The sequence below is a fragment of the Agelaius tricolor genome, unplaced genomic scaffold (genome assembly GCF_023055355.1).
Source record: "Agelaius tricolor isolate 1412-34295 unplaced genomic scaffold, bAgeTri1.0.p SCAF_37, whole genome shotgun sequence".
Taxonomy (NCBI): Eukaryota; Metazoa; Chordata; class Aves; order Passeriformes; family Icteridae; genus Agelaius; species Agelaius tricolor.
In genome coordinates, this window is record NW_027269297.1 from 3,317,797 (window position 1) to 3,341,942 (window position 24,146).

The following is a 24,146-nucleotide window of genomic DNA, read 5'->3' on the forward strand; positions in this document are numbered from 1 at the left end:
TCTGGAGTCTTCATCCTTTAGCTCATCTGTATCCCAGGCTCCCTACTTGCAAACGATGAATGTCTGCTCATGGATTTTCTATTTTTTTTTTCAACCAAATAACTTCTGCCACATTGTGTTTCTCTCCTGCAATATAAATAATGTTCACTTAACAGTGAATGCATTAGAGAACTATGTTTCCATTGAGTTGTCATTTCCAGAAATATTCTTCTTTTGGGTAGAAATTTTCCATTCTCAGTCTCAGCTGAAGAACAGTTTTTCACCCCACTTATTTCTATTTTTTTCAGTATATCTTGCTCTTATTTTTAATTTTAAAGTAACAGCAATATCTCCCAGTAAGGAATGCACTGCAAACACAGATCTTTTCCCAGCCTGTAACTTGAGATTTATCTGGGGGCTGTTTAAACCCAGCTGAATTTCTGAGAGCAGGTCAGTAGTTAGGGTGAATTTTCACTGGAACCAGTGCAAAGTATCAGGAATGGCACAGGGAAGAGGAGGGAAAGAGGAAGAGCCCTCAAAACTCCTAAGATTCCCATATTGTGGCAGCTGGGAAAAGCAAAACTGCAATAACTCCTGAGCAAGTTATAACCCCAGTGTTGAATGGGGGAAGATGTGGAGACAGGGAGAAAATCTTCCCTTACTTTATTGACTTTCATCCTTTTCAACTATTTAGACAATTCTCAGTTTGGACAACTGAAATAAAACCAGAGAGGGAAGATGTTTCATTCAAAGTTCTCCTGATCCCTTTTTTACTTTTTCCTTCCACAACTCAAACAACCCAACAAGAAAACCAACTTTTCTGGTTGGTTTTAAAAATACTTAAATAATAATTAAATTAATTAATAAAAATAAACACAAGAAATCCTGCCCAACACACAAAGACTGGCTCAGTTTATGGCTGTTTTTTGCCCTGCTCCTCCTGGAAGGAGTTCAGGATCTAGGCCAGCAGCTTCATCCACTCCCCAGCCCTAAAAATAGACAGCGTTTGTTCCTTGCCCCTTTTGCTTCACAAGATCTAAGATGTTAAATATTCAAAAAAGCCACATATAGAAACCTGATTCATCTCAATTATTCTTGGACATTTTCCTCCTAAAGCACAGATATACCAAGGGAAGAAATAATGCCACAAAGTTTGTTCCTCCACAGCACAGCTCCACCAGCAGCAACTTCAGAAACCACTTTGGACTAACAGATGGCAAAGAGGGCTCAGTGATGGGATGGGTGGGGAAGGTTCCACATTCAGTACAAGTTGCATAAACTGCCAGCTTTAAGCTAAAATGTCCACTAGGATGTTCTTTGCCACCATCACCTGCAGGATTTTTATTTCCTGTGTGCATCATGAGACGAGAAACACGGGAAGTTACCAATAGGCTTAAAGCCACACACTCCCCCCTCTTTTTATTGTTTATAGCTTTCTACCTTCAGGTGGAGTTTTCTTGGTGCTGTCTGAGTTCTAAATCAAGGAAAACCATAAGAAAACTCTGGTTTGAGTTCATGAGAAGCCTTAGAAATCTTTCCATTTGGATTGGTGCCCTAAAACTTGTCAGGGAATGAGCCCATGCAGGAGAAACGAGCCCATTGCTGTTCCAAAAAACAGGTTTTGTGGGTATTAAGTGAAAATTAATGGTTACTTTTGTCTTTGATATTCCTATACCTCCCTGTGCACCATAAAATAGGAAACATCAAAGTCTGTCTCACAGGGGTGTTGTGAAATTGAGTTAATGTTGGTGTGAAGCTCTCAGACTGTGGCAATGAGGTCCATAAAAAAGAGGCCTGGAAGGAAATGAAGATTCCCATGTTCAGCCCACGGTTTGAATAAGCCTGTAAATAAAAGTTAGGGCTGTGCACTGAACAATAAAGATGGAAAATGAGATTAGAACAATCCCTTCTGCCACTTCAAACAAAGCTGGAGCCCCATGGAGAATGTGGAGGTGACCAAAGAGAGCCAGGCAGGTTAATGCCAACATTGCCCCACTGCCAACAAACTGCTGAGCAGAAAATGGGTTTGCACCTGGAAAAAACACTCTGGGGATGGAGCAGGTGCCTGGTGGGGTGTCCCTGCTCCAGGACTATCCCCACTGAGCATTTCTGTGCTCCCAGGAAGGTCATCTTCTCCCATCCATGCTCAGGATGAGGCAGACCTGGAGCCTTCCTCCGCATGTGCTGTACCCCACAGGAGCTGAGCCCTGAGAGCAAACAGAGCTGGGACAGGACCCATCAGGTGTGTGCTGCATGCACAGGTGGTGAAGGCTCAGGGACAGCTGTGTGTGGAGGGGCAGGTTAATGTTTGACAGCCTGAGGAGACCACGAGCACCCCGGAGCACAGGATGAACCAGACCCATCCTTCCTGAGCTGACCTCAGCTGCTCCCTGTGCTCCATCACAGCCCCTCACCCACCCCACAATGAGCACAACCAAGGGCTTTCCAGCAGGGATGGGCAGGGCAGAGCAGCCCAGCTCCTCCTCAGCAGGTGCAAACCCATAAAAATCCACCTGGACTCAGCACTCGGGTGCTGTGTCCAGTTTGGGGTTCCTCACTGCAAGAAGGACATGGAGGGGCTGGAACACATCCAGGGAAGGGGCTGGAGCCCCGGGAGAGGCTGAGGGAGCTGGGCAGGGGCTCAGCCTGGAGCAAAGGAGGCTCAGGGGGCCCTTGTGGCTCTGCACAGCTCCTGACAGGAGGGGACAGCCAGGGGGGGACAGCCAGGGCTGTGCTCCAGGGAACAGGGACAGGAGCAGAGGGAACGGCCTCAGGCTGGGCCAGGGCAGCTCAGGGTGGACATCAGCAGGAATTTCTCCACATAAACGATGATTAAACATTGGACAGGGCTGTCCAGGGAGGTGGTGGGGTCCCCATCCCTGGAGGTGTCCAAGGAACACCTGGAGGTGGCACTCACTGGGTGACAAGCAGGTGGAGGTCATTCACAGGCTGGATCCGATGATCTCACAGGTGTTTTCCAACCTAAATTACTCTGTGATAGATCAAAAAAAATCTCCAGTGACCACAACTTTGGGATGCAACCCTAAAATTAACCTAGGTAAGTTCAGTTTCAGTTTCTGCAGGCTGGGCCATCCCTCCACATGGGTAAGCACAAAGCAATCAGGAACAGCTATTAACAGAGAAAACATTTCATCCAAAAAGTGCATTTTTAAGGATGCTCTGGCTCTCAGCTGGCTCCATCTGCCCAGAGATTGAGCAGCACAACAGCAGGAGAGAAACTTTTTGCTGAATAGTATTTATTGAATTCCCCCACACACATTCCCCCTGGATTTTGGTCAACCACAACACTTCAGGAACTCAAGCCAAGTTTGCCAAAACCTTTCCTTGAAGAAAAGCAGCATGGAGAACGTTTTGTGTGCCAACATTGTTAAATCAAAACCTTTAGAGTCTGGTCTTTTCTACTTAAAAGGATGTCACAGTTTAATTTCCCAAATAAAATTGAAGTTAAAAAATTAAAATTGAGAACATTAAAAGCTCAAAATCATCATAATCCAGATTAGACAAAAACATTACTCCTCATTTTCCCCAATTTTCTTGCCTTTTTAATCTGCTTTTCCTATGAAACTCAGTTCTTTCAGTGCTTCTGCATGGCATGAAACAATTCCCTTGATTTTTCACGGAAGCTGAAATCAGGGTTATTTGCACAGCGGAAGCAGTTGCACCACAAGCATTTCCATACCTCTCAGACAGCTAAATTTAACGAGTTAATTATGTGAGGAGGAGAGGGGAAGTGTAAGAAAGGCTGCACCTGGCAGCAGCCAACCATCTCTGCTTCCTCCAGGAGCAGCTCTGGAGCTTTCAGGGAGGAGCCTCCTCATCCTCCCATTCACCTGCTCCATGCTGGAACAGGCTGGCAGATCTCAGCCCGAACATTTTGTCCCCATCTTAAAGCCACATTTGAAAAACTACAATAAATTAAGAAAAAAAAAAAAAAAAAAAAAAAGAGAAAGCTGAGAGGTTTAATTACTTTTATCCCTGTCTGAGAGGCGCTTTCAAGTATAGCCAGGGTTCCTGGAATTGCAGTCCCAGTGCCAGAGAGAAAATGAACAGCAAGAGACAGGCTAAAAAAATCCCCAGCTCCCGGATATTTGCCTGAAACACAGCTCGTTTCCAAGAACAAGGCACTGCAAAGTCTGGCTGGGGCTGGTCTCCAGCAACGCCCTTCCCATCACTCTGCTCCAAGGTTACTCCAAGCCTGAGCTCAGGGATTTACAGATCCTCCCCACACGCACAGCTCGGCCTGGGTGAGGTGGGAAGTGGCAAGAGATGGGTTTGTGTGGTGTTTGTGAGGGTGCCCAGGACGAGGTGAGAATTTGAGTCTGTGTTCTCAGAAGGCTGATTTATTCTTTTATTATATTATATTAAAAATGCTATAGTAAAGCTATACTGTAGGAGCATCAGGGGTAGGATGGTCAGAACAGACAGAGACCAGAGATCTCTGGAGCCAGGGCTGGAACTTGGGGTTTATTGCAAAGGGCCTGGGGGCAGGGCCCTGCTGGGAGCTGCCAGGCACAGCTCAGAGCAGGCCTGAGAGAAGAGAGGGGGAGAGAGGATGAGAGAGAGAGAGAGGGTGAGAGGGTAAGAGAGCAAGGTTCCTGTTACAATACAATAAATCTTCTTCTGTGTTGAATATTCTAATTCTCACTAACCAATCTAGTACAAGATACAAATCCTACAGCATTTCCATACAGCCTATAAGAATCATTACATTACCATCCTGTGTTACATTTTAAACCCTACAAACTCCTCTTTGGGCCCCTTCTGCCAAGCTGGCAGGGTCTGCTCTGCCCCTTGGGCCTGTCTGCAAGCAGAGGGTGTTGTTCCATCAAAAGGGGATCACCTTCAGCTGGCCACACCATTGTTTTCCAGTTGTTCAGTAACTGAGGGATCTCAAAGCTTGCTTTCATTTCAATCTCGCTTATAGTTTCCATATTCTCAAAATCTTTTGCCAGGCAATCCTATTGATAAGGCTTTCTTGTTTCACCTTCCCCAACACTATACTAAAGAGAAAGGAGACATCAGAAGGCTTCACAAGAATGTATAATAAAAACCCGTGACAGACTCAGAGTCCTGACACAGCTGTGGCTGGGATTGGTCATTAAGTAAAAACAATTCACATGCTAGATAAACAATCTCCAGATCACATTCCAAAGCAGCAAAATGGGAAGAAGCTGAAGCTTCCCAGGAGAAGAAATCCTGGCAAAGGGATTTTTCAGACAATATCATGGTGACAGGTTGGTTCTGCTGGATTTAATGAGAGCTCAGGGGGACAGGCTCTGCACTGGGCACAGGTTGCACACAGGAGCTGGTTCCCTAACAGATGAGCTCTGGGAAAGGCACAGCTCTGCAGCCTCCAACTCCAAACACAGACTGAGCATCCCCAGAGTCATTTCCATGGAGTCACCTTGGCGGGGTCTGCAGCTCCAGGCGTGCCCCCAGCCCTGGCTGCTCGGCAGGGTGGGCAGCCCCAGGAGCTCCAGTGCCAGCTGAGGTGCCAGCCCTGGGCTGCTCAGGGTGATCAGACACCGAGTGGAGCCCTTGGCTGGGGTGCAGCTCTGCTGGAGGGTGCCAGCTCAGCAGGTTGGTACCTGTCCCCTGTGGCAGTGCCACAGCTCTGGCAGCGGGGATTCCTCAGCTGCTGCTCAAGGCCTTCAGCCACGGCACCCAGGGAAACCAGGGCGATGCTCACCCCACTTCTACTTGAAATCTTTTAAAGATTTTGTTTGTTTTGGTTTTACTTGATTCCCTCATTTGTAAAGAGGAAAACAAATCTAGGTATGAGCTCATGAGTCTGGGGATGATGACTATTGTGGGAAATCCAGGATTCCTGGACAACTGACCAATATGATCAAGCAGAAGTTGTTTATAGTTTACATTACACACATATTTATAGATTCTACAAACTACTAAGTGCACACTTCTTCATTGGTGCCTTTGTCCTGTTCACTCATCTTCTGCCTGCATTTCTCAGGGTATGTGATTGGTTACAGTCCAGGTGTTTCACAGCCCTCTGGTATCCAGTTCTTGCTGTCTTGGTAGTCAGTTTTTCAGCCTCTTCTTTCTTAATTCAGCACAATTAATGTTCCAGTAGCCTTGATGAATTCCTGAGGCTTTGATAACAAACTTAGAAGCAGGCTGGCTGCACACTATGGCCTAACCCTTGCACATACATTGCAACAGATGAGCTCTTGTAAATCACAAATTTCTCATGGACAAGAGGCAACACCCAACACTTGTGGCTTTCCCTGCACCTCACAGACACCCATGCACTGCCTGGCACGTGGATGCAAACACCACAGGGCTCTCCCTCACAGCTCAGTCCCTCAGGCCACTCACCTGCAGCTGAGCTGCCCACACAGCCACAAGGCAGCTGGGTTCCACACAGCCCTTTCTACAAACATTCCTGCAAAAAAAAAACATCCAAGAGGCTCAAAGTACAATGGAAAGTACACAACAGACAACACCAAGGCCTTGTCTCTGTCCCTCTCTTGAGCTTTCTTCACCCAGAGTCACTGTGGCCACTACAGGCTCCTTCCCAACCCCACCTGAATCCTGAATCCCAATCCACAAGGGCTCAGCTGGAGCTTTCCCAGCACATTCACTGCAACCCCAGCTCCAGTCATGCTTCCTACAGCAGCAGCAAGACCAAAGCAGTGCCACCACTGCCCAACACCAGCTGTGAGCAGGGGGGCACTCATTAAATCCCACCCCAGGGAAGGGACCTGGACAGGGTCCTCTCAGTCCCACCTTATACAAGGTCCTGAGCAGTGTCACAACAGGACTCATCTTTCCATGCACCTCTCCTGCAAGGACATGCAGCTTCTCTCTGTCACCATCTTCCTTCCATGGCTAAGGATCCTCTTTCACAGCCCACTCTATAATCAGTTTAACAACCTAGCAGCCATGGACAGAAAGTTCTTTCTCTCCATCCTCTCATATCTCCAGGCCCTTTGTCACATGATAAGCTCGTGGACACTCTGCAGTGTCAGCAGCACAGTCCCAGACACCTCTAAGGTGTCAGATCAGGCTCTGCAGTTGGATGAACAAGGCCTGGAGGATCTCCTGGTGCTGCCAGGTGGTTTTAACTGAGCAGTCCAACACCATCTCCACCAGGGTGAGGCAATTACTCCCTCCTAACGCCCCTGGCAGTGGCTTTGCACCACAGTTCATGACACTGAGCCCTTGTCCCTGAACAAGCTCAGCTTCTGCAGAGCTGACATCCAAGAGCAGGTTTGGTCCACACAGAAACCTGGGGAATGAAGAGGAATAAATGGCTGCAGCACCAAGGACCCTGTTTTGCAAAGTCACTTTCCTTGATCCCATCCATATTTCAGCACAGCTCCAACTGAGCCCCATTAATGTAATTGATTTTTAATGGCATTCTCCAAGAAACCATGTGAAGATTTTAACAGGCTATTAGATGGAAATTAAGCCTCACCCAAACCTTCCTCCTGTGGAACAAAGGTTTCCAAAGATGCAGGGGGGCTATTCCATTCCTGCTAATGGATAAGAAGGTTGTTTTGAGGAAAAGGAACACTAATTCTGCATTTTCCAGCCCTCACAGAGGGACACCAGAGGTTTGTTGTTACAAGGAAAGGGTTTCTCATCCTTCCCACACAAGCCAGATCAAAGGGCAGCCCTAGAGGGATCAGAAGCAGAAGTGGTGTTTGATGAGCTGGAGGACTGCCAAGTTTCAAAAAGGAAAAATAAATACAATTTTTGTTTTCTTTCATCCCCTGAGCACCTTCATGGCAACCAGGCCTCAGCTGATTGCTCAGATGTGGCCTTTGAAACCCAAAGAGCTGAACCTGGCCCCAGGTCACAATTGTGGCTTCAGCACTGCTGGAACCCTGGGGAGGCTTTTGCTGCAGGAAACCTTTACAGCCCCATCCTTCTGTGGAAAGAGGTACCAGCAAAACACTCCCAACTTCTCCCTGCCATTCATGAACCACACCTTTTGAAAATCAACCCACGATTCCAGCATTTCAAAGCCAGGACAGCATCCTGAGCAGTGACTGTGCCACGGAGGACATTCCCCTCTCTCCATGCAATGCGGAGCCCCTCATTTTCACACAAGTTGGTGACAATACTCGTGGACATTTTGACTCAGAGCATGCCACCTCCCCCAAAGGTCCCACCCTGCCTGGGGCTGAGCTCTGCCAGACACCCACAGCTGCAGCTCTGTGTGTGCCACGCCGTGGATTTAACACATTCCCCGTGGAACACGAGCGCTGAGCTCCCTGCAAGAGTCTCCCACTCACTGTGACTGAGCAGCTACAAGAGTTCTAGCTGATGATTTCTAGAAGATGATGCTGTTACCATCTCTTTTACTTCTGATTCAAGTTCCCCACACTTCATTTCAACATTTTTAAAGGCTTATTTTTACTTCTTTTGAGACATTTGAAACTCACTACTTTTCAGGGCTGACAGGCAGCCTCCTTCCCAGTACGTTACAGAGTCAGGAACCAGCGCTGCCTTCATTTTTAAAGAGTTGGGAATGTGAAACAAAGGGAAAAGAAACAGCCTAAAATCCCTTATTAGCCAAAGACATCAGCAGAAGAGAAAAACAGGACCCTCAAAATCCCATGCACTGCCCAGTGTGCTCCAGAAGAGAACCAGAGCTGCATTATCCTGGATCTGCCTCAGGCAGCATTAACTGCTCCCATACTCTCCTGTTCTTTCATGCTTCAAATTAAAACCAGAAATTGGATCATGCCAAGTTTTCTTTGTTCTTCTCACCCTTTGTGAAAGGCAGGGGTTACCATCATTTTGTATCTGTTATAACTGGCTTTAAAGTTGTAACCAGAGAGTGAAAAAAATTGGGCATTTTTTAAAAATAGGCTTGGGGTGGTCCTGCCTGTACAACTGGTAACCAAGTCAAGCATCTCCAAGTCCTCTTTCATTGTACCTATCCAATTTTAGTACTTTATTATTACAGAACAAGAAATGCAAAGAAGCTCATGATTCATCCAGCCAGTCCAGGAGGTAATTTGGGCCACAGAACTTCAGGAATCTGGAATGCTTCTGCCCAGGAAGTGGGTAAATAAGGCTGAGATTTGGCATCAGAAGACAAGAAAGAAAGGTAACATTTTTCATTTCAGCACATTTCTCAGAGCAGAGATAAGCTGCAGAGATCTGTGATGAGGTTATTCATGTTATCAGCTAAATGGTTTTGAACAGATACAGCATCACTTACTTGGAGCACATGGACATGAACTTCTGAAAATAATGGGATTAAAAAGAAATGTGAGGAGTTTTCTGGAGTTGACTCTGGATCCAGCAGTCCATGTCTTTATCAAGCTGAGACTTCACCTCATCTTTTCTCCAGGCCTGTTTCTAATGACCCTCAGGAAAGGCCTTACCCCCCTCCCAGCTGCCAGGAGTGCAGATCCCTTCAATGTGGGAATAACTCCCTGCAACCTCCCACAGCCTTTGGCTGCTGCCCCTCTCCCAGTGCTGGAGGCCAGAGAAGCAGGAGAGATTTGTCTTTGGCACTGGGAGGGAGGTTTGTTAATGCTCCTCCCCAGCAGGAGAGCTTTCATGCCTGACTGGTGGCAGCTGGACGAGCTCTCAGCTCTGACTGAAGCCTCATTGAGGACAGGGCCACCCCCTGATCAGATCATTTCACCTGCCAGAATCTTCTCCTGTGTTCCAGATCCTGCAAAGTCGGGAGGCCACGGCTGAGATCCTCCCAAAGCAAGGTAAAGGGAATGTTCCACCATGCAAAGGGAGCAGTGACACCCCTGCAGAACCAGGTCTGAGCCTGCCAGACCTCCCTCCTCACCACAACCAAACCCCCTTTATCACAGTGGTATCCACATTACCAGAAACCACCTGGGATTCATTTCAAATGAGTGCCAATTTTCAACCCCAGATCTTTTCCCACAGCTGAGGCTCACGGGGTTGGAGGGCACACTCAGCTCTGGAGCACTGAAGTTTCTCTCGGAGCTGCAGCAGGAAGATGTTTGATCTTTAAATCAGACACGAAGGGATGAAACAGCAGCACTCCTACTGATGTTGTTCTGTGTCTAAACTGACAAAGTTGTATTACCAGGTCAGGCTGGAACAGGCCAGATCCTGCTCCCGAGCTGTGGCTCCACAGGATTCAGAAAAAATTACAAGATAAAGGAAAGGACAATTATGAAACAGCCTGTTCACGTTTCCACCTAACTTATTCCAGGGAGCACCAGGGAAAGGCCTAATCATCCCCCTTCAAAAAAAAAAAAATAAATATTTCCCTTCTGGTGGATCTGAAGATGATCTCAAGGCTTCTTTGGTCTCCAAACCCAAAGCAGCAAATGCTTGTGATGATTTCCATGAGTTAATTACATTTCCATTAGTGAAGAAGTTCTAAAACTTCATTTTCGTCACTGATGTTTTTTGAGTCCTACCAAAATAGATAGGGAAACATGATTTTCTCTCTGCTTTTCTTTATCTATGTCACCCTTATGAGACTTTGCTCTTAATTTCAAGTCTCTCAGCCTTTTCACTTCTCCTTAAATGGACATTTCTTCAACACTTTAATCATTTTCACAGCCTTCATCCTAAGCTCCCATGCCCAAACTTTATTTAAGGATGCTGGTTCAGGGTGTTTGAGAGGGGGAAACTGAGCCAAAAGGCTGAAAGACTGAACTGTCCTCCTTTTTTAGTTCTTTTTAATTGGAAAATAAGCTGACAGCCCCAATTCAAGTTCTATTAAGTCCTTTTTGAACCAGAAACAAGCTACATCCAACCAAGTATTTCTGATTATCAGAGTTCTTCAGCACAGAAACATTTTGTAGCTGAAAAAGTCTCAGTCTTCTCCAAGCAGCTCAATTTTGTCCTTCACTTCTGTATTTCTACATCACCCCATGGACCATCACGTGCTCCTAAAGCCTCAGTCTGACTCTGCGACCTTCCAGTTGTGCAGAGCCCTACAGGGAATTTGTGTAATGAGGCAAAGGAGGGGAGTCAGCCTTAACCCCTCTGCAGAAACTTCCTTAAGGAACAACCCTCTGCTCACAGATCCCTGGCTGAGAGCAGCCCTCGCCTCTTTGGAGAGCCCCAGGAACAATTTCTATTCCCAGGGAAGCCCAGCACTGCTCCAATCTCTGCTTCTGAGCCTTTCTTTACTTAAATCTCACCCAGCCCAGCCTGAACTGACTTGAACTGAGCCAACAGCTAAACCCATTATTGTCTAAAATTGGGTTTAACTCAGGAGTGACCTGAACTTCTTGCTCCAGAGGGAGGCTTTTAAAATGCTGCAGCTGATCACGAGAATCACCTACACAAACACACCCAGCCCTGCAGCCAGCTCGGAAACCAAGACAACTCCAGCACTGACAGAATAAGAATATCCACCAGAAAAGCCTGACCTGTTTCCTGAATGCTCCACCCTGACATCACTGAGCAAACGAGTTTCTTGCATTTATCAATCCAAAACTCATGACAGGGGACTTTTTTGGCCTCCAAAATATGGGGAGATGGAGGAGGGAGGAGACACAATTGTGTCAGACGTGGATTTAACTGATGCTGACCATGCCAAGAGGGAAAGGTTTCTCCTGTGTATTGTTTAGGTGGCCTTTGTGGGGATCAGGGAGTTCTCCAAAGCCTCTAAGCTCACCCCACAGGTTTGGTGTGTGCCACAGAAGGCAGGACTTTCTCAGCCTGAGCTGCTGGGCTTGCCCAGGGTAGAAGAGGAACCTTCCCACAGTCAGGAGTTCATCCAGAGGAGTCATCCTGCAGCCTGACCTCACTCATGTGGGATCCCTTCCTCTGTCCCAACCCCATCAGACCCTTCAGCACAGAGAAGATGCAAGACAGCTGAAGTTAAGCAAAAAATCCTGTGGAATTGTGTGGAAAAGCATCTCCAGGTGCTGGTCCTGGGCTTGGCTTGACCTGGAATTCACACATCCTGTGGCTCCAGCTTCCAGCATGGGAGCCTGGCCCTGGCCAGAACATCCTACACAGCTCTTGGGTGGTTCAGCAAGAAAAGAATGGAAAATCAGTTTACAAATCCAAGTTTTCTTGATGTTTTCAGGGAGCCCCAAGGAAGGGAATGGTCTGAGAGCCCCCAAAGCCTTTGGGGTGAGATGTGCATCCAAGGACAGGTGTGCAGACTCACTGTTGGCACTCAGGCTTAGATCACAACTAAAACCAGGCTGGTTTTCCAAATCCTCAGCCTTTTCCACAGTCACAGGCAGGTTCTTCTCCCCTGAGATGAGCAGGCACTTTGCCATCCAAAGCTGCTCCCTTGGAACTGGGACACAGCAGCAGAAGCACCATTTGAGAAGCAGGAGTCTGAGGTAACCTGCACCCTCCTCCTCATCTAATTATGGGACAGCACTCAACACCACACACAGCACTTGGGTATTTTGGGCTTGGTGATTTTTTTGCTTGTTTGTTTTTAAACAAGGAAGCATTAAAAATAAGAAATTAAAGCCCTTTGGAGCTGCAGTTTGATTCACTGGTTTGGGGTTAAATTCCCAGTATCCACACCCAGCTCCAGGAGCAGCTACCAATGTTTTCCACCTCTAGGTGCTCACAGGACACGGTTACCAGGGCAGGATCACACATTAGGAGCAGATCCCCAGGTCCAGAGTCCTCTTCCCACCTGCAGGCTCCACAATTGCCTGTGCAGCTGCTTCCCTCACAAGAGACAATATTTCCCTGCCACCCACCTGCCTTTGAGAGCCATAAAAAGCTAAAAATACTGTCTGGACTCTGGACTAATGATCCTGCCTGCCTTTGATAAAGCCCTGGCTGCCATGAGGAGCAACCCTTGCTTTCATTTGGGATGGTCACTTCCACTTGACAGCAGCCCAGCTTCAGAGAGAGGTAAACACCCATAAATATTGTCTGGCAGCCCCTCTTTGTGAGCACAAAGCTACCAGGAAGCACAAAGAGGCACAAAATCTGGAAATGGATACAAAATGGAAACCTGGATGGTTTTGTTTCCTCTCTCTTTAATAGAAAGGGGGTTGTTTGTGCCTCAACTTCCAGGCTCCTTGTGCTGTTCCATCATTATCCCTTCTCATCCCAGGTATTCGATACCTCGCAGTCCCTTTTAATAAAGTAAGAGAGCAGCACATTAATCTCATTATCTGCTTGCCCTTGAGAGGTTCCCTGACCTGAAACGTTTGGTTTGCCACCACCAGAGCAGAGCCAGAGCAGGATAATTTCTGCCAGGGAAGGGCTGTCCCCACCTGCAGCTCCTCTGAGGGGCTGGGACCATCTGCAGCCTTCCTCTAAGCACAGCCCAGAGTCCTCCTCTGCCCAGGAAAGTCTCCTGATTTAGCAGCCAGCCACACAATTACTCACCCACCCGCTTCTCTCAACCTGCCTCCAGCCACCCCCACCAAAATCGATGCAGAAAAGCCACTACAAGCAACAAAAAAAGACACGAGCCCTGATTAACACAGCAAGAGGCTCAGCACGGCCTGGGGCCCCCTTTGCTCAGAGAAACAAGCCCAGAGAGAAAACATGCTCCAGTCCCAAGGAAGCTGCTGCCCACTGGGCAAGAAAGGAAATGGGGACATTTGCCAGATGGGTTTAGAGCCCTCAAACCCTTCGTCCCTGCCCAGTCTTCTCTGAAGGGAATGGCTCCTGCAGCTCCCCAGGAACCCAGACAACCAAGGGGCAGAGAATAGAACAATTTCTGTTCAACCTGAGACCTCAAACACTCTCCTCCCTCCCAGTTACAAACGCTCTCTGTTTCAAAAATGAAAATTTGGTGTCTTGGCATCCTCCCTTTCTGCCCTCACCCACCAGCCAGAGCACCAGGTAACACCTTACAGGTAAATTCCCTGCCTCTTGTCCACCTGTATCTGATTTAATTTCAGAAGGGGGCCTTTGCTCTTCTGAGCCAGCGAGTGTCCATCCATCACTGGAGCATAAAAAAAAAATTGAACACAAGGATCAGCTGCATTCAAATCCATAAAAGCTTTGCTCCTTTCATGACTCATGCAGGGTGCTGACAGCACTCGCCCCGAGTCCATCACCACCCCGAGCAAACAGCTCCTTTTCTTTGTGACAGCCAAACAGGACTGAGCCTGTTCCTCCTCAAAGTGTCCCTTTTCCCAACTCCTGTTGTTGCTCTGCTTTGCTTTCTAGCACACAAGTGCCAAAATTTCCACATTGGGAAAGCAGAGGAAGATCTGCACTTCCCTGCATCTCCAGTCCCAGAGCTGATAAACAAAACATTGAGCAACCACCTAAAGGGGTGCTGCAGGGCAGCCAAGGGGGCTGATTTCATTTGAATTTCATTTTTTCTAATTAGTTCTGTGGTTATTTGCAGGTGGAATGTAGAATCAAAGGATCACAGAAAGGTTTGGGTTGGACCTTAAAGCCCACCCAGTGCCACCCCTGCCATGGCAGGGACACCTCCCACTGTCCCAGGCTGCTCCAACCCCATCCAGCCTGGCCTTGGGCACTGCCAGGGATCCAGGGGCAGCCCCAGCTGCTCTGGGCAACCTCTGACAAGGCCTGCTCACCATCACAGGGAAGGATTTTTTTTCCTTAATATCTCATCTAAACCTCCCTTGTGTTTGAAGCCATTTCGTCTCGTTACCCTTGTACACAAAGTACACCAGAGCCAGTCCCATAGCTCAGATATCCTCATTTGAGGGCCTCTGAAGAACAGGAAAATGCACATGGAGAGAAAGAAATGCTGGAGTCAAAGCTTCCATAAGTATTTGACAGCTTTAAGAATCCCAGCCCTCACCAAGGTGTTTCCTTCTCCAACACTTCCCTGGTCACATCTCCCCCCACACCCTGTCTGGGAGGTACATCCACCTGAAAGGAGCAGATCCGAGGTCCAAACCTGCTGCACAGCCAAGGCTGGGTGGTTCCTGTGCCTCCCACTCTGTCACTCATCCCTGCACCCAAGGCTGCTGCTCCTCAAACACAGCACCAGGAATAGCAGCTCCCACTGCCCACATAGCAGGATGATCCTGGTAACCAGCAACGCTCACATCGAGCATGAGCAGGCCTTTATGCTGTTACTAAATGAGTTGCCTTCCAAATTATTAGCAGCATCAGGAGCTGGGAGCACATTTCTCAGACAATCAAGATAATTCTGGCTTTTGTAATTTGTTCCAGACAGGCTGAGACATCCGTACCCGCGCAGAGACTTTGTGCACATCGTTTGGCAGCTCCGGGGCTGGCACACGCTGTCTCTGCCAGTCCCACCCAGAGATGCAGGCAGCTGATCCAACTGGCTCAAGAAGCCACCAGGACTCTTCGAGAGTGTTTAATCCAGGCTGATTGGAAGCCAAAAGAAATTAATTCTGCTCATAAAGGGCAGAGCACCATCCTGTCAGGCACTCCATTATTTCATAGCGGCCTTCAGCCACTCTTGGTGTTGGACAAACACCACGTGGTTGTGGTCACTCCATGAGGATGTGGCAGAACTGGGGAAGGACCAGAGCAGCAGCAAAGGCCTGTGGTGCACAGAAAAGCCCTCAGGTCAAGGGAGGCTGGGCAGCATAAATCTCTGACTGGGGAAAAGCTGGCATTTCCTAAAACCATAGGCATGCAGAAAAAGGAATTCTTCTTCAAACATTACTAGAAGGCACCAAGGGGAATCTCAGGTAGCTGGTGATGAAAAAGGGACAAGCAGCTCCTTTCTTGGGGTGTGGAGTTAAACCCTATGGCCCATTATCCATGATATGGAAACCAAAAGTATAAACAAGCTCCAAAACACAACTGAGGGCAGACCCCTTGGACATCACAGTTTAAAAGCCCCTTTTTTCCCTCTGAAAAATGCCTAGACATCCAAATTTTGGGACTCAAAGATCAGTATCATTCTGTCCATGCCCTGTTCCCCATTCTTGCCCTCAGCACACAGCCCTTGACACCAGCTCTATGCAAACCCAGCAATTCTTCAGGCTTTGCATCCAAAACCCAGGAGAAAATCTCTCATGAACTCCAAAAGGAAAAGGTCTGAACCCTCCAGGCCCTGAATCCAGGCTCATGGCTCCAGCTGAGGGGACAGCACAAATTTGTTCCCAAAACAACTGTGGATTTCTAAAATTTTCAACCCAAAACACATAGCAGCAACAGAATTAAAAAATCCCTTTGCCTCCACCTTGGAAAAAGTGCATTAAGATCATCCAATCCCAGGCCAACTGAGAAACTGCATTTTTGTGTGATTTAGAGCTGCTAATGGGTGATGTCACCACTGGAGCCAGTGCAATCCCACAGAAACATGGAAATAAAATGAGCAGGAGCCATAAAATGTGTGTTTTTCTCCCCAACAGCAACAGGCCCATCCCAGCAGGGGCAGCTTTCATTGAGACTCATCTACAACTGATGGAGATCACAAGAAATCACCACATAAATCACAGAGGTAACAATATCTCTCAAGGAGAGCAACCTGTTCTTTTCCCAGGCCTTTGTTAACAGCAGATCCACAGGTTTCCTTGGAAGCAAATGAGAAATAGGCACCACAGCATTGCTGGGAAAAGAAAGCAAGGGAGTGTTTTCTGGAACAACAAACCAAAGCCATTTTGGGCCACTATCTGTTAGACTCGAGTTTAGCTCAATAAGATATTGATCCTGGCTGCATGGAACACAGCCTTGATGTATTTCCTGATTAACAAGTTCTGCTGCCTGCTTTTGACAAACAAAATCTCCCTCATTGCAGGTAGATAAAAAATATATTTATCAATAATTCCAGGGTGCAGGCATTGAGTAACCAAAAAAAAAAAAAATAAAGGGTTGGAAAAAGCAGGTGGGAAGGATTGCTGCATGATCACTGGAATATTTACACAAGGCTAAGTTCAATCAATGCAGAGCCTTCCCCCACAGCCTCCTCCAAAGCACACCCAGACTCTGGCTGGCCTTTTTCCTATGGAAACAGAGAATGAGAGCAGAGCTGCTCTTTGCTTTTCTGGTGCTTAGCTAAAAGCTGAAAATGAGATCAGGTTTTCTGGCATTCACCATTTACCTTAATAAAAACAAGAGGATTAGCAGGTACACAACTCTGTGTGGGGTATCACAGAACGTTTTCATGATCTTTCAAGCTTACACAGAAATAAAAAAAAAAATAAAAGAAGAGGACTCAAAATCCCTCCATAATATAGAAGATCAATGTAAAACTGAGCTTGGGAGCTGAGCACTGCCTGGGAAACATGAAGTAACATTTTCAAGTAGAAATCTTGCACATATGGCAAAGGAAAGCTTTTGATAGAGTAGCAAAATGATATTTCAAAAACTGATGTCCTACCTATCTATATTTATAAGAACACATTAAGTACTGGCTTAGCACTGTCCTTTTTTATTATTCCCTAATAAATTACAGCTTGATCATTTTTTGAAACACACTGATCCAAGTCTGCCTTCCATGGAAATGAGAATGAAGGTCCCACTTGTGTCACCACCTCACAGCCCACCCCTGGAGGGTCTGTCAGCAGGAAATTTCTCACTCATCAAGCTGACTTTGAAGTCTTGATGCAGAAGCAAGGAGGATTTTGTCTCAAATCAACAGCCCTGCACAGGTTTCCCCTCTCACCTGAGCTCGTGCAGGCAGTGGGCACATTAAAGTGTTCTGGCCCCTGAAGGAAACCCAAGGAAGAGGAACTCCAGATTTCCAACACAGCCCCATGGCAGCACAGGAGTGAGCTGAGAACTTAATCATGATCTGGGCAGTGCAGAGCAAAACACACCAGGCTACAGAGAAAACACTAATTCAATGCCCTGTGTGAAGCTGCAGAGCTTTCAGTGCTCCCTCCACCTGGACTAGAAATATTCAGGAAAGCAACAAACCAAGCATGAGTAACTCTGTTATTTTCAGTACCTTCCCCCTAATGCCAAAAATCGGGCACAAGCTCAAGTGCCTTGTTAAATGCAGCCCTCGAATTACAAGGATTAGAGGTCTGGATTTCCTCAGTGGAGATGACTCTTGGGCTTGAAGCTGATGAGCTGAGCCTTTGCCACCCCTGCACTGCTGCCTGGTGGGAAGCCCTTGTACGAGACAATTTCAGCAGGGCCCAGTTGGTGTCACCATTGGAAACAGCAGCGGTGACGTTAACAGGATGGCACTTCAAAGGAACCCGCGGGGCTGCAGATGGCACCGGGGGTCCTTGTTCCAGCTGTCTCATCAAGCTGATATCCCACAATTATTTTCCAGGATCAAACAGTGCTGCAAGCAGCAGCTCCCACGGCACTGGGGAGACGCCGCTCGTTCCAGGGGGATCCCGCGGCCGCTTCGGCTGCGACGCTTGGAATGTGTCAGTTGTAAAATAAAACCAACAAACTCTGGAGTCTTGTGTTTATGGAGGAAAAAAAAATAAAAATAATAATAATAATAATAGGAATTCAAGCCATGCCTAGACAATATGGCTGGGATTCAGAAAAGCTTTTCTGTGGAGCCTGGACTTTAGGTAGAGAACCACTGGAGTCAGCTGAATTCCAGCATATAGTGGAATGCTTTGCTGTAGGATAAAGTCAGCCAAAGCCAAAGTCCTTTCCAGAATCAGGGCCTTGATTTTATATTTTTTTAAACACAAACAATGATGTGGAGCTAACTAGGAATCAGAACAGAGCGTCAGTGAGAATAATTGCAGCATCTGTGCTAATTCTCTTTTCATCCTGGTACCCCCTGCTTCTAAGTATGGAAATCTGATTCTCCTTGTGCTTCCACTGAAGTTTCTATTGATTAAATACCCAGCCCCAGCAGCAGGAGAATCAAGCCCTGAATATTTATTCTCTTCCTCTTAATACATCAAGAATTCCCTTTGGCCTCTCAAGTGCTGTATCACAGGGTGCCATGAATGCAAATGGAATTACAGTGATCATGTAGCTAATGAATACATTTGTATATGTATGCAAGCACTTCCCTACTCCACACCACCGCCAGGAGCAGGGAATATCCACACACACAGGCAGGCAAGGTGTGGGAAAGGATGGAGATGGGAAGCATATCAATAGCAGGAGCCAGGCTGCAGTTTCTGGGGAGAAATGAACTGAAATCCTTCCAAGACGAAGGCTGCAAGCTCAGGACCTCACGCAGACCTTTGGATCGTTTCCTCTGAAGCTTTAAAGCCCAATTTGTAGACTAGAAGTGTTCATGTTTATGTTTTCATTATCCACCAGCATCACCCTCTATTTATATAAATAGACAGAAACTGCTGCAATGCATAATGTAAAATATTGTCAGCATTTCCAAGGGAGAGATCAGTGATATCATCTCAAAGCAGGGTACAAAATGCACACGTAACCTTTTCACCTCCATCCTTAATAAGACATTTTGAATTCTTTTCAAACACCTTTGAATTCTTTTGAGAAAAGTTATTTTATAAGGGAATGAATTCATTCCTGCAGAAACTTGGCTGATTTCAGAGTTGTAACAGCTTAAAACCACGATGCATTTAATTTGTTAGCACTCTCCATGTTGACTTCTAAAGTCATCCTGTAACGTCCGAAAATAAATTGATTTAAATCAGGTTCAAGTACCAGTGGCAATTAGAACCTGCAAAGTCACAGAAATGTCAGGAGGTGTCTGGATCAGACACACACTGGAATATCTACAAAGAAATATCCTCAAAACCACTTTTGAGTTGGTTCAAATGCTTGGCAAGTGACTCATTCAGCACAAGAGCCATTCTTTGGATTTACTACAGCCAGAAATGCAGGATTTTAGTGCTACTCCACTCCAGTCAATCCCAGCCCAACCCAGAGCAAACAAACACCACAAATGAGGGTGAGAGCCCCGTTAAGCTCAGGGGTAGAGGAGGTCACCTACCCTGTGAGGACCACGACAAAATCCATCACGTTCCAGCCGTTGCGCAGGTAAGAGCCTTTGTGAAAAACAAAGCCCAGAGCGATGATTTTGATACCAGCTTCAAAACAAAATATTCCAATAAAGTACGGCTCAGTGTCATCCTGGAAAAGAAGGGAAATGAAAGGAGTCAAGGAGATACCCATGTTCCTGCTGCGATAAGCAGTCCTCTAAACAGCTACAGGCAGCAACTTCACACCTTTTCCATTCTTTGAAGAGAGCTGAAATTAAATTTGTTGGGAGTAAGATCACAGAGGAATTCCATCATTGTTTCTCTGAAATGAATTTTCTTTACAAATTGGCAATCCTATTGGCCTTCATCCTGATGGTTTCACACCATACTTTCCACCTTTACGGAATGTTCTGGAGGGAATTTTGATGTGGAAATTTTGCTCTAAGGGTATATTGAAATTAGAGATGACAGGTTTCTGGAGTTATTGGCATGGAAAATGTTCCACAACTCATCCAGGAGCCTGAAACAAGAGGGTGTCTTGGGGAGCAACAGTCAGCCACAGCAAGCCTGACTGCACTGACAGGAAATTATTTATTTATCATTTATTCCATCAGTTCTTTCTTTGCTCCTTCTCCTCCATTTTATCAATTTTCACAGCTGCAGCCTCATTTGTTTTCCTTTCACTGGGGATGTGGTTCAGGGAGAAATCCCCATCCCCTCCCATGAACAGCAGGAGCAGCAAGATTTGTGTCTGGGGTCCATGGTGCAGACTAACATTTCCCTTGGGATTGCAGATTCGTGTCCTTGCTCACTACACTGAAAAACAAGCTCAGTCTCTACAGTTTTACTAAACCTTTCATTCCATCTCTGCACCAGATCTCTCAGGATTAGACTTTATAGACTGGAGTTTCAACACAAATTCAGTGCCAAATGGGAGCATTCACATTTGGAAGGAAGATTTGGGCAAGAAATGAGAGCAAAGCAAGATGTAAAAGCAATGGGCATCACTTTCAAGAACTTGTTCATCAGCTTTGGCACCAATAACCAATTTCCAAATGTGCCTTAGATCCTGGTTTGCAGTTGAATTCAGTGAAAGTAAAGCAGCCCTACCCAAATAAGAAGCAAACTTCCACACAGAGATTAGAAATCTCTTTTCCAGTGGCTTTGGCATTTCTGGCTACCAGAACCAAAGAGCTGAGTTCTCCCAATGACAATAGGGGATTGTTTGTTCTCTGATGGAAAAAGAGCAGGAATGTCGAGGCTTGTGGCCCCAGAACCAGGGAAGAAGCAGGTTTGACACAAGCCCAGCAACTCCTGCCCAGCTCTGGCACAGACCCACACTTCAGGACAGCACTTGGTCCAAAAATTGAGATTTTCACCCCCAAAAGTTGGGTCTGTTCAGTCTTGAGAGGTGATGCTGAGAGGGGCCCTCAGCCCTGGGTGTCCCTCTGTGTCCCTGCCCATTCCTGTCTGTCCCTGTGTGCAGAGGTCAGAGCAGGCCCAGGCTCTGCTCCAGGCCCAGCAATGGCCCCAGAGCCACGGGCAGGGCCTGAGCTCAGCAATTCCCCTGCCCAGGAGGCAGAACTGCTGCCCTGGGCAGTGCTCAGCCCTGAGCAGAGCCCAGGGAGGCTCTGGGGTCTCCCTGACCGGGAACATTCCAGAACCATCAGCCCTGTGCCCTGGGGTGGCCCTGCTGGAGCAGGGAGGTGGCACCATGACCCCACTGTGGTCCCCTCCAGCTGACCCCTCCTGGGATCTGCAATGTGGCAGCAGAGCCCTCCCAAGGAGGCTTGGCTGGACATGACCCAGCTCAGCAAGTCCAGCAGAGAGCGCCAATCTCTGAGGATGCCTCCAAGCTGCTGGAAAACAACCCCTGGAGAGGTTTTCCATCAGCTGCTGTTCGAGTTCCCCATGTCCCTCCACACCTCAGTGGGAACAGCTCTTGCACCATTCCACCTTTCACCCCCTGTTACCTCTATTCCCCTGCACCTTTCTGAGCTCACAGCCCCAGCAGCTCCACCTGCCCTGTCCCAGTGTGAGGTGACAGTCACCTGCAGAGACACTCACAGGTGCTGCCTGGCCAGGCAGCAAAACACAGCAGGGGCCTGTTAAGGGGCACTGGGCCCCTGGCTGAAATGGAGAGCAGAAAATGAAAACCCAGCCTCCAAACTGCCTTCCTCTCCAGCCAAGGAGGGCTTTGCACAAGCAGCAGCACCTCCAAGCCCTCTGTCCCTCACTAATGCTGCTCAGAGGACACAGGAGCCACCCCTGCCCGACCTCCAGCTGCCCCTCTCAGAGCTGTTTACCCACAGAGAATCAGGAACAAAGGCCACCAGACCTTTTGTGACCTTCAACAGAAATCCTACAATACACATCTTCTTCCAGCAGCTGTGCCACAGTGAGAGCTGGAGGCATCCCAGGGTTCCAACCCAGCACAGAAAAGAGGGAATAAGGAAGAAGGGGTCAGAAAGGGGGCAAAAATCATCTTAATTCCAGGAGAAGTTCCTTACAACTCCTCGTGGATACAGGAGCCCTCTGACAGCCCAATCCACCTGTTCCTCAACAGCTCCAGGTAATGTCTGCACACAAAGGCCTCCCAGCCCATCCCAAATCCCCATCCCACAACTACTCATGTGCCTCTAAAAATAGCTCTTCTAAGACACACAAAAAAAGCTACCTTTACCCACATCCACTCCTCCACATTACTCCCTCACTTCCTTGAAGCCTGGTATCTACTCCAGGCTCTGCTCAATCTAGGTCAGGTGCCTGGTGATTACAGCTCCCAGCTTTAAAGAGCCAGGCTCCAGGTACTCCAGGGTTTGATGGGATGTGCTCTTCCCAAAGCTAGGGCTACACAGAGCTCTTAGGAAGTGGGTCAGGAGTTTTTGTCAGCTTCTAGGGAAGCAGGAAGCCTTGTAGATGGATTTGGGTATTTATTACAAAGAGAAACTCTCATCTGTAGGATTGGCAGGGAGTAGCTGGGGAAATAAGAGGCAAAAGAAAGAAGGTCTTTTCTAAAGCCTGCCTAAATTTACACTAACTCAGCCCAAGAATCAGGGCAGTGACAACAAGATGAAAAATAAAATTTATGCCCCACTGGGGAGATGTTGTCTTATATATTACAACAGTTCTATTAGCATTATAGGTTGTCTTATATATCAAGAGTTCTGTTGTCTTAGGTTCCTTATATATCAAGAGTGCAAGGATTCCACAGCTCCAGTTTCATACCTCCTCAATGTTTCCTCTATGCAGCTCCTTTAAGCACTGACTGTTCTTGGTCCTTGCAGCAGCCATCTGACTTCTCTGACTCCTTTTATGCCACTTGTTCTTATTGGCTACAGGTGTTGCCTGTTATCATCAGGCCTGCTCCTAATCTTCAGTAATAGTGACCAGCTGCAACTCGTTGGGGGCTAAGATTACATCCTACATTACCTTCATTTACCCATACTGTGTCCTCCTACAGGGAGAGGTCCTGCAGCTGACAAAAAAAAAAAGGATTTGTCTGACTGTGTGTGATGGAAGGAGGGAAGGACGTGGCTGAATGCCCTGTACAGCACTGAAATGGCCCTGCCTCAGCTCAGAGTCCCTGCTGGGACACCCTGAAACCCCTTCAGACCCAAGGCTGTGGCCCTGCTCGGGTTCCAGAGGGGCAGAGCAGGTGATGATGAGGATCCCTGCGCGTACTTGGAAGGAGGGCAGAGGATCTGGGCAGCAGCCAGAGCTGTGCCAGCAAGTTGTTTGCTGTGGACACAGCAGAGCTTGAGGCTGGGCCAAACACACATTTAATCAATATGTTTCTGATCAGAAACAACTTCTGAGTCTGGAAAGTCATTACCATCCCTACTTCACGTCCTAGTGTCTTTCCTTGGCCTTCAGATGTGACAGCCTGGAGAGGTTTGGGTGTGAAAGGCCTTGTTCATGCAAAGGTTAATATGAGCAGCTCACACATTACTGCTCTAAGTGCCTGTGGATGGGAGAAAGCATTCAATCCATTAGTAAATTGCCAGAGCTGTCACAGAGCTGAAAATGTGGGAAAAGTGATGTTCTGTCCTCACCTCCAAAACACCCAAGGGAGCCAAACACGCCGAGCCTGCAGTGAATATCCCACAGCCCCTCTGGTGTGGGAGAGGTTTTACAGCAATTTCTTAGAGCCAGAGAGAAGTTTGATAAGAGGAGCCACGTTCACCCTGGAAGAATTTTCTACCAATGTCGTTGACACAGAAACCAAGAAAGAAAGAAGGAGAAATAAGAGAAACCTGCAACTGCCTGTTCCAGTGAGCACTTTGTTTGTCTTTCCTGACCAATGAGTAAAGTGCAAACTGATGAGTTTTGTAAGAGTGTATAAAAATCATGCATGCTAGAATAAAAACAGTTTGAAAATGGAGTGTGTTGCTTTGTGTTGTCTCCATCTCAACTATGACACTCTGGTGCCTC

At 47.3% G+C, this 24,146-nt stretch overlaps 1 protein-coding gene across 11 annotated transcripts in view; it reads right to left on the reverse strand.

Moving 5' to 3' along the window:
- CACNA1B (calcium voltage-gated channel subunit alpha1 B) overlaps positions 1–24,146 on the reverse strand; it is a 334,736-nt gene that overhangs the window by 303,091 nt on the left and 7,499 nt on the right. For all 11 annotated transcript variants that reach the window (XM_071453699.1, XM_071453697.1, XM_071453694.1 and 8 more), the window contains exon 3: positions 19,724–19,863. In XM_071453699.1, the coding sequence (XP_071309800.1) occupies positions 19,724–19,863 (140 nt within the window). The remainder of the gene's footprint in view (positions 1–19,723; positions 19,864–24,146) is intronic.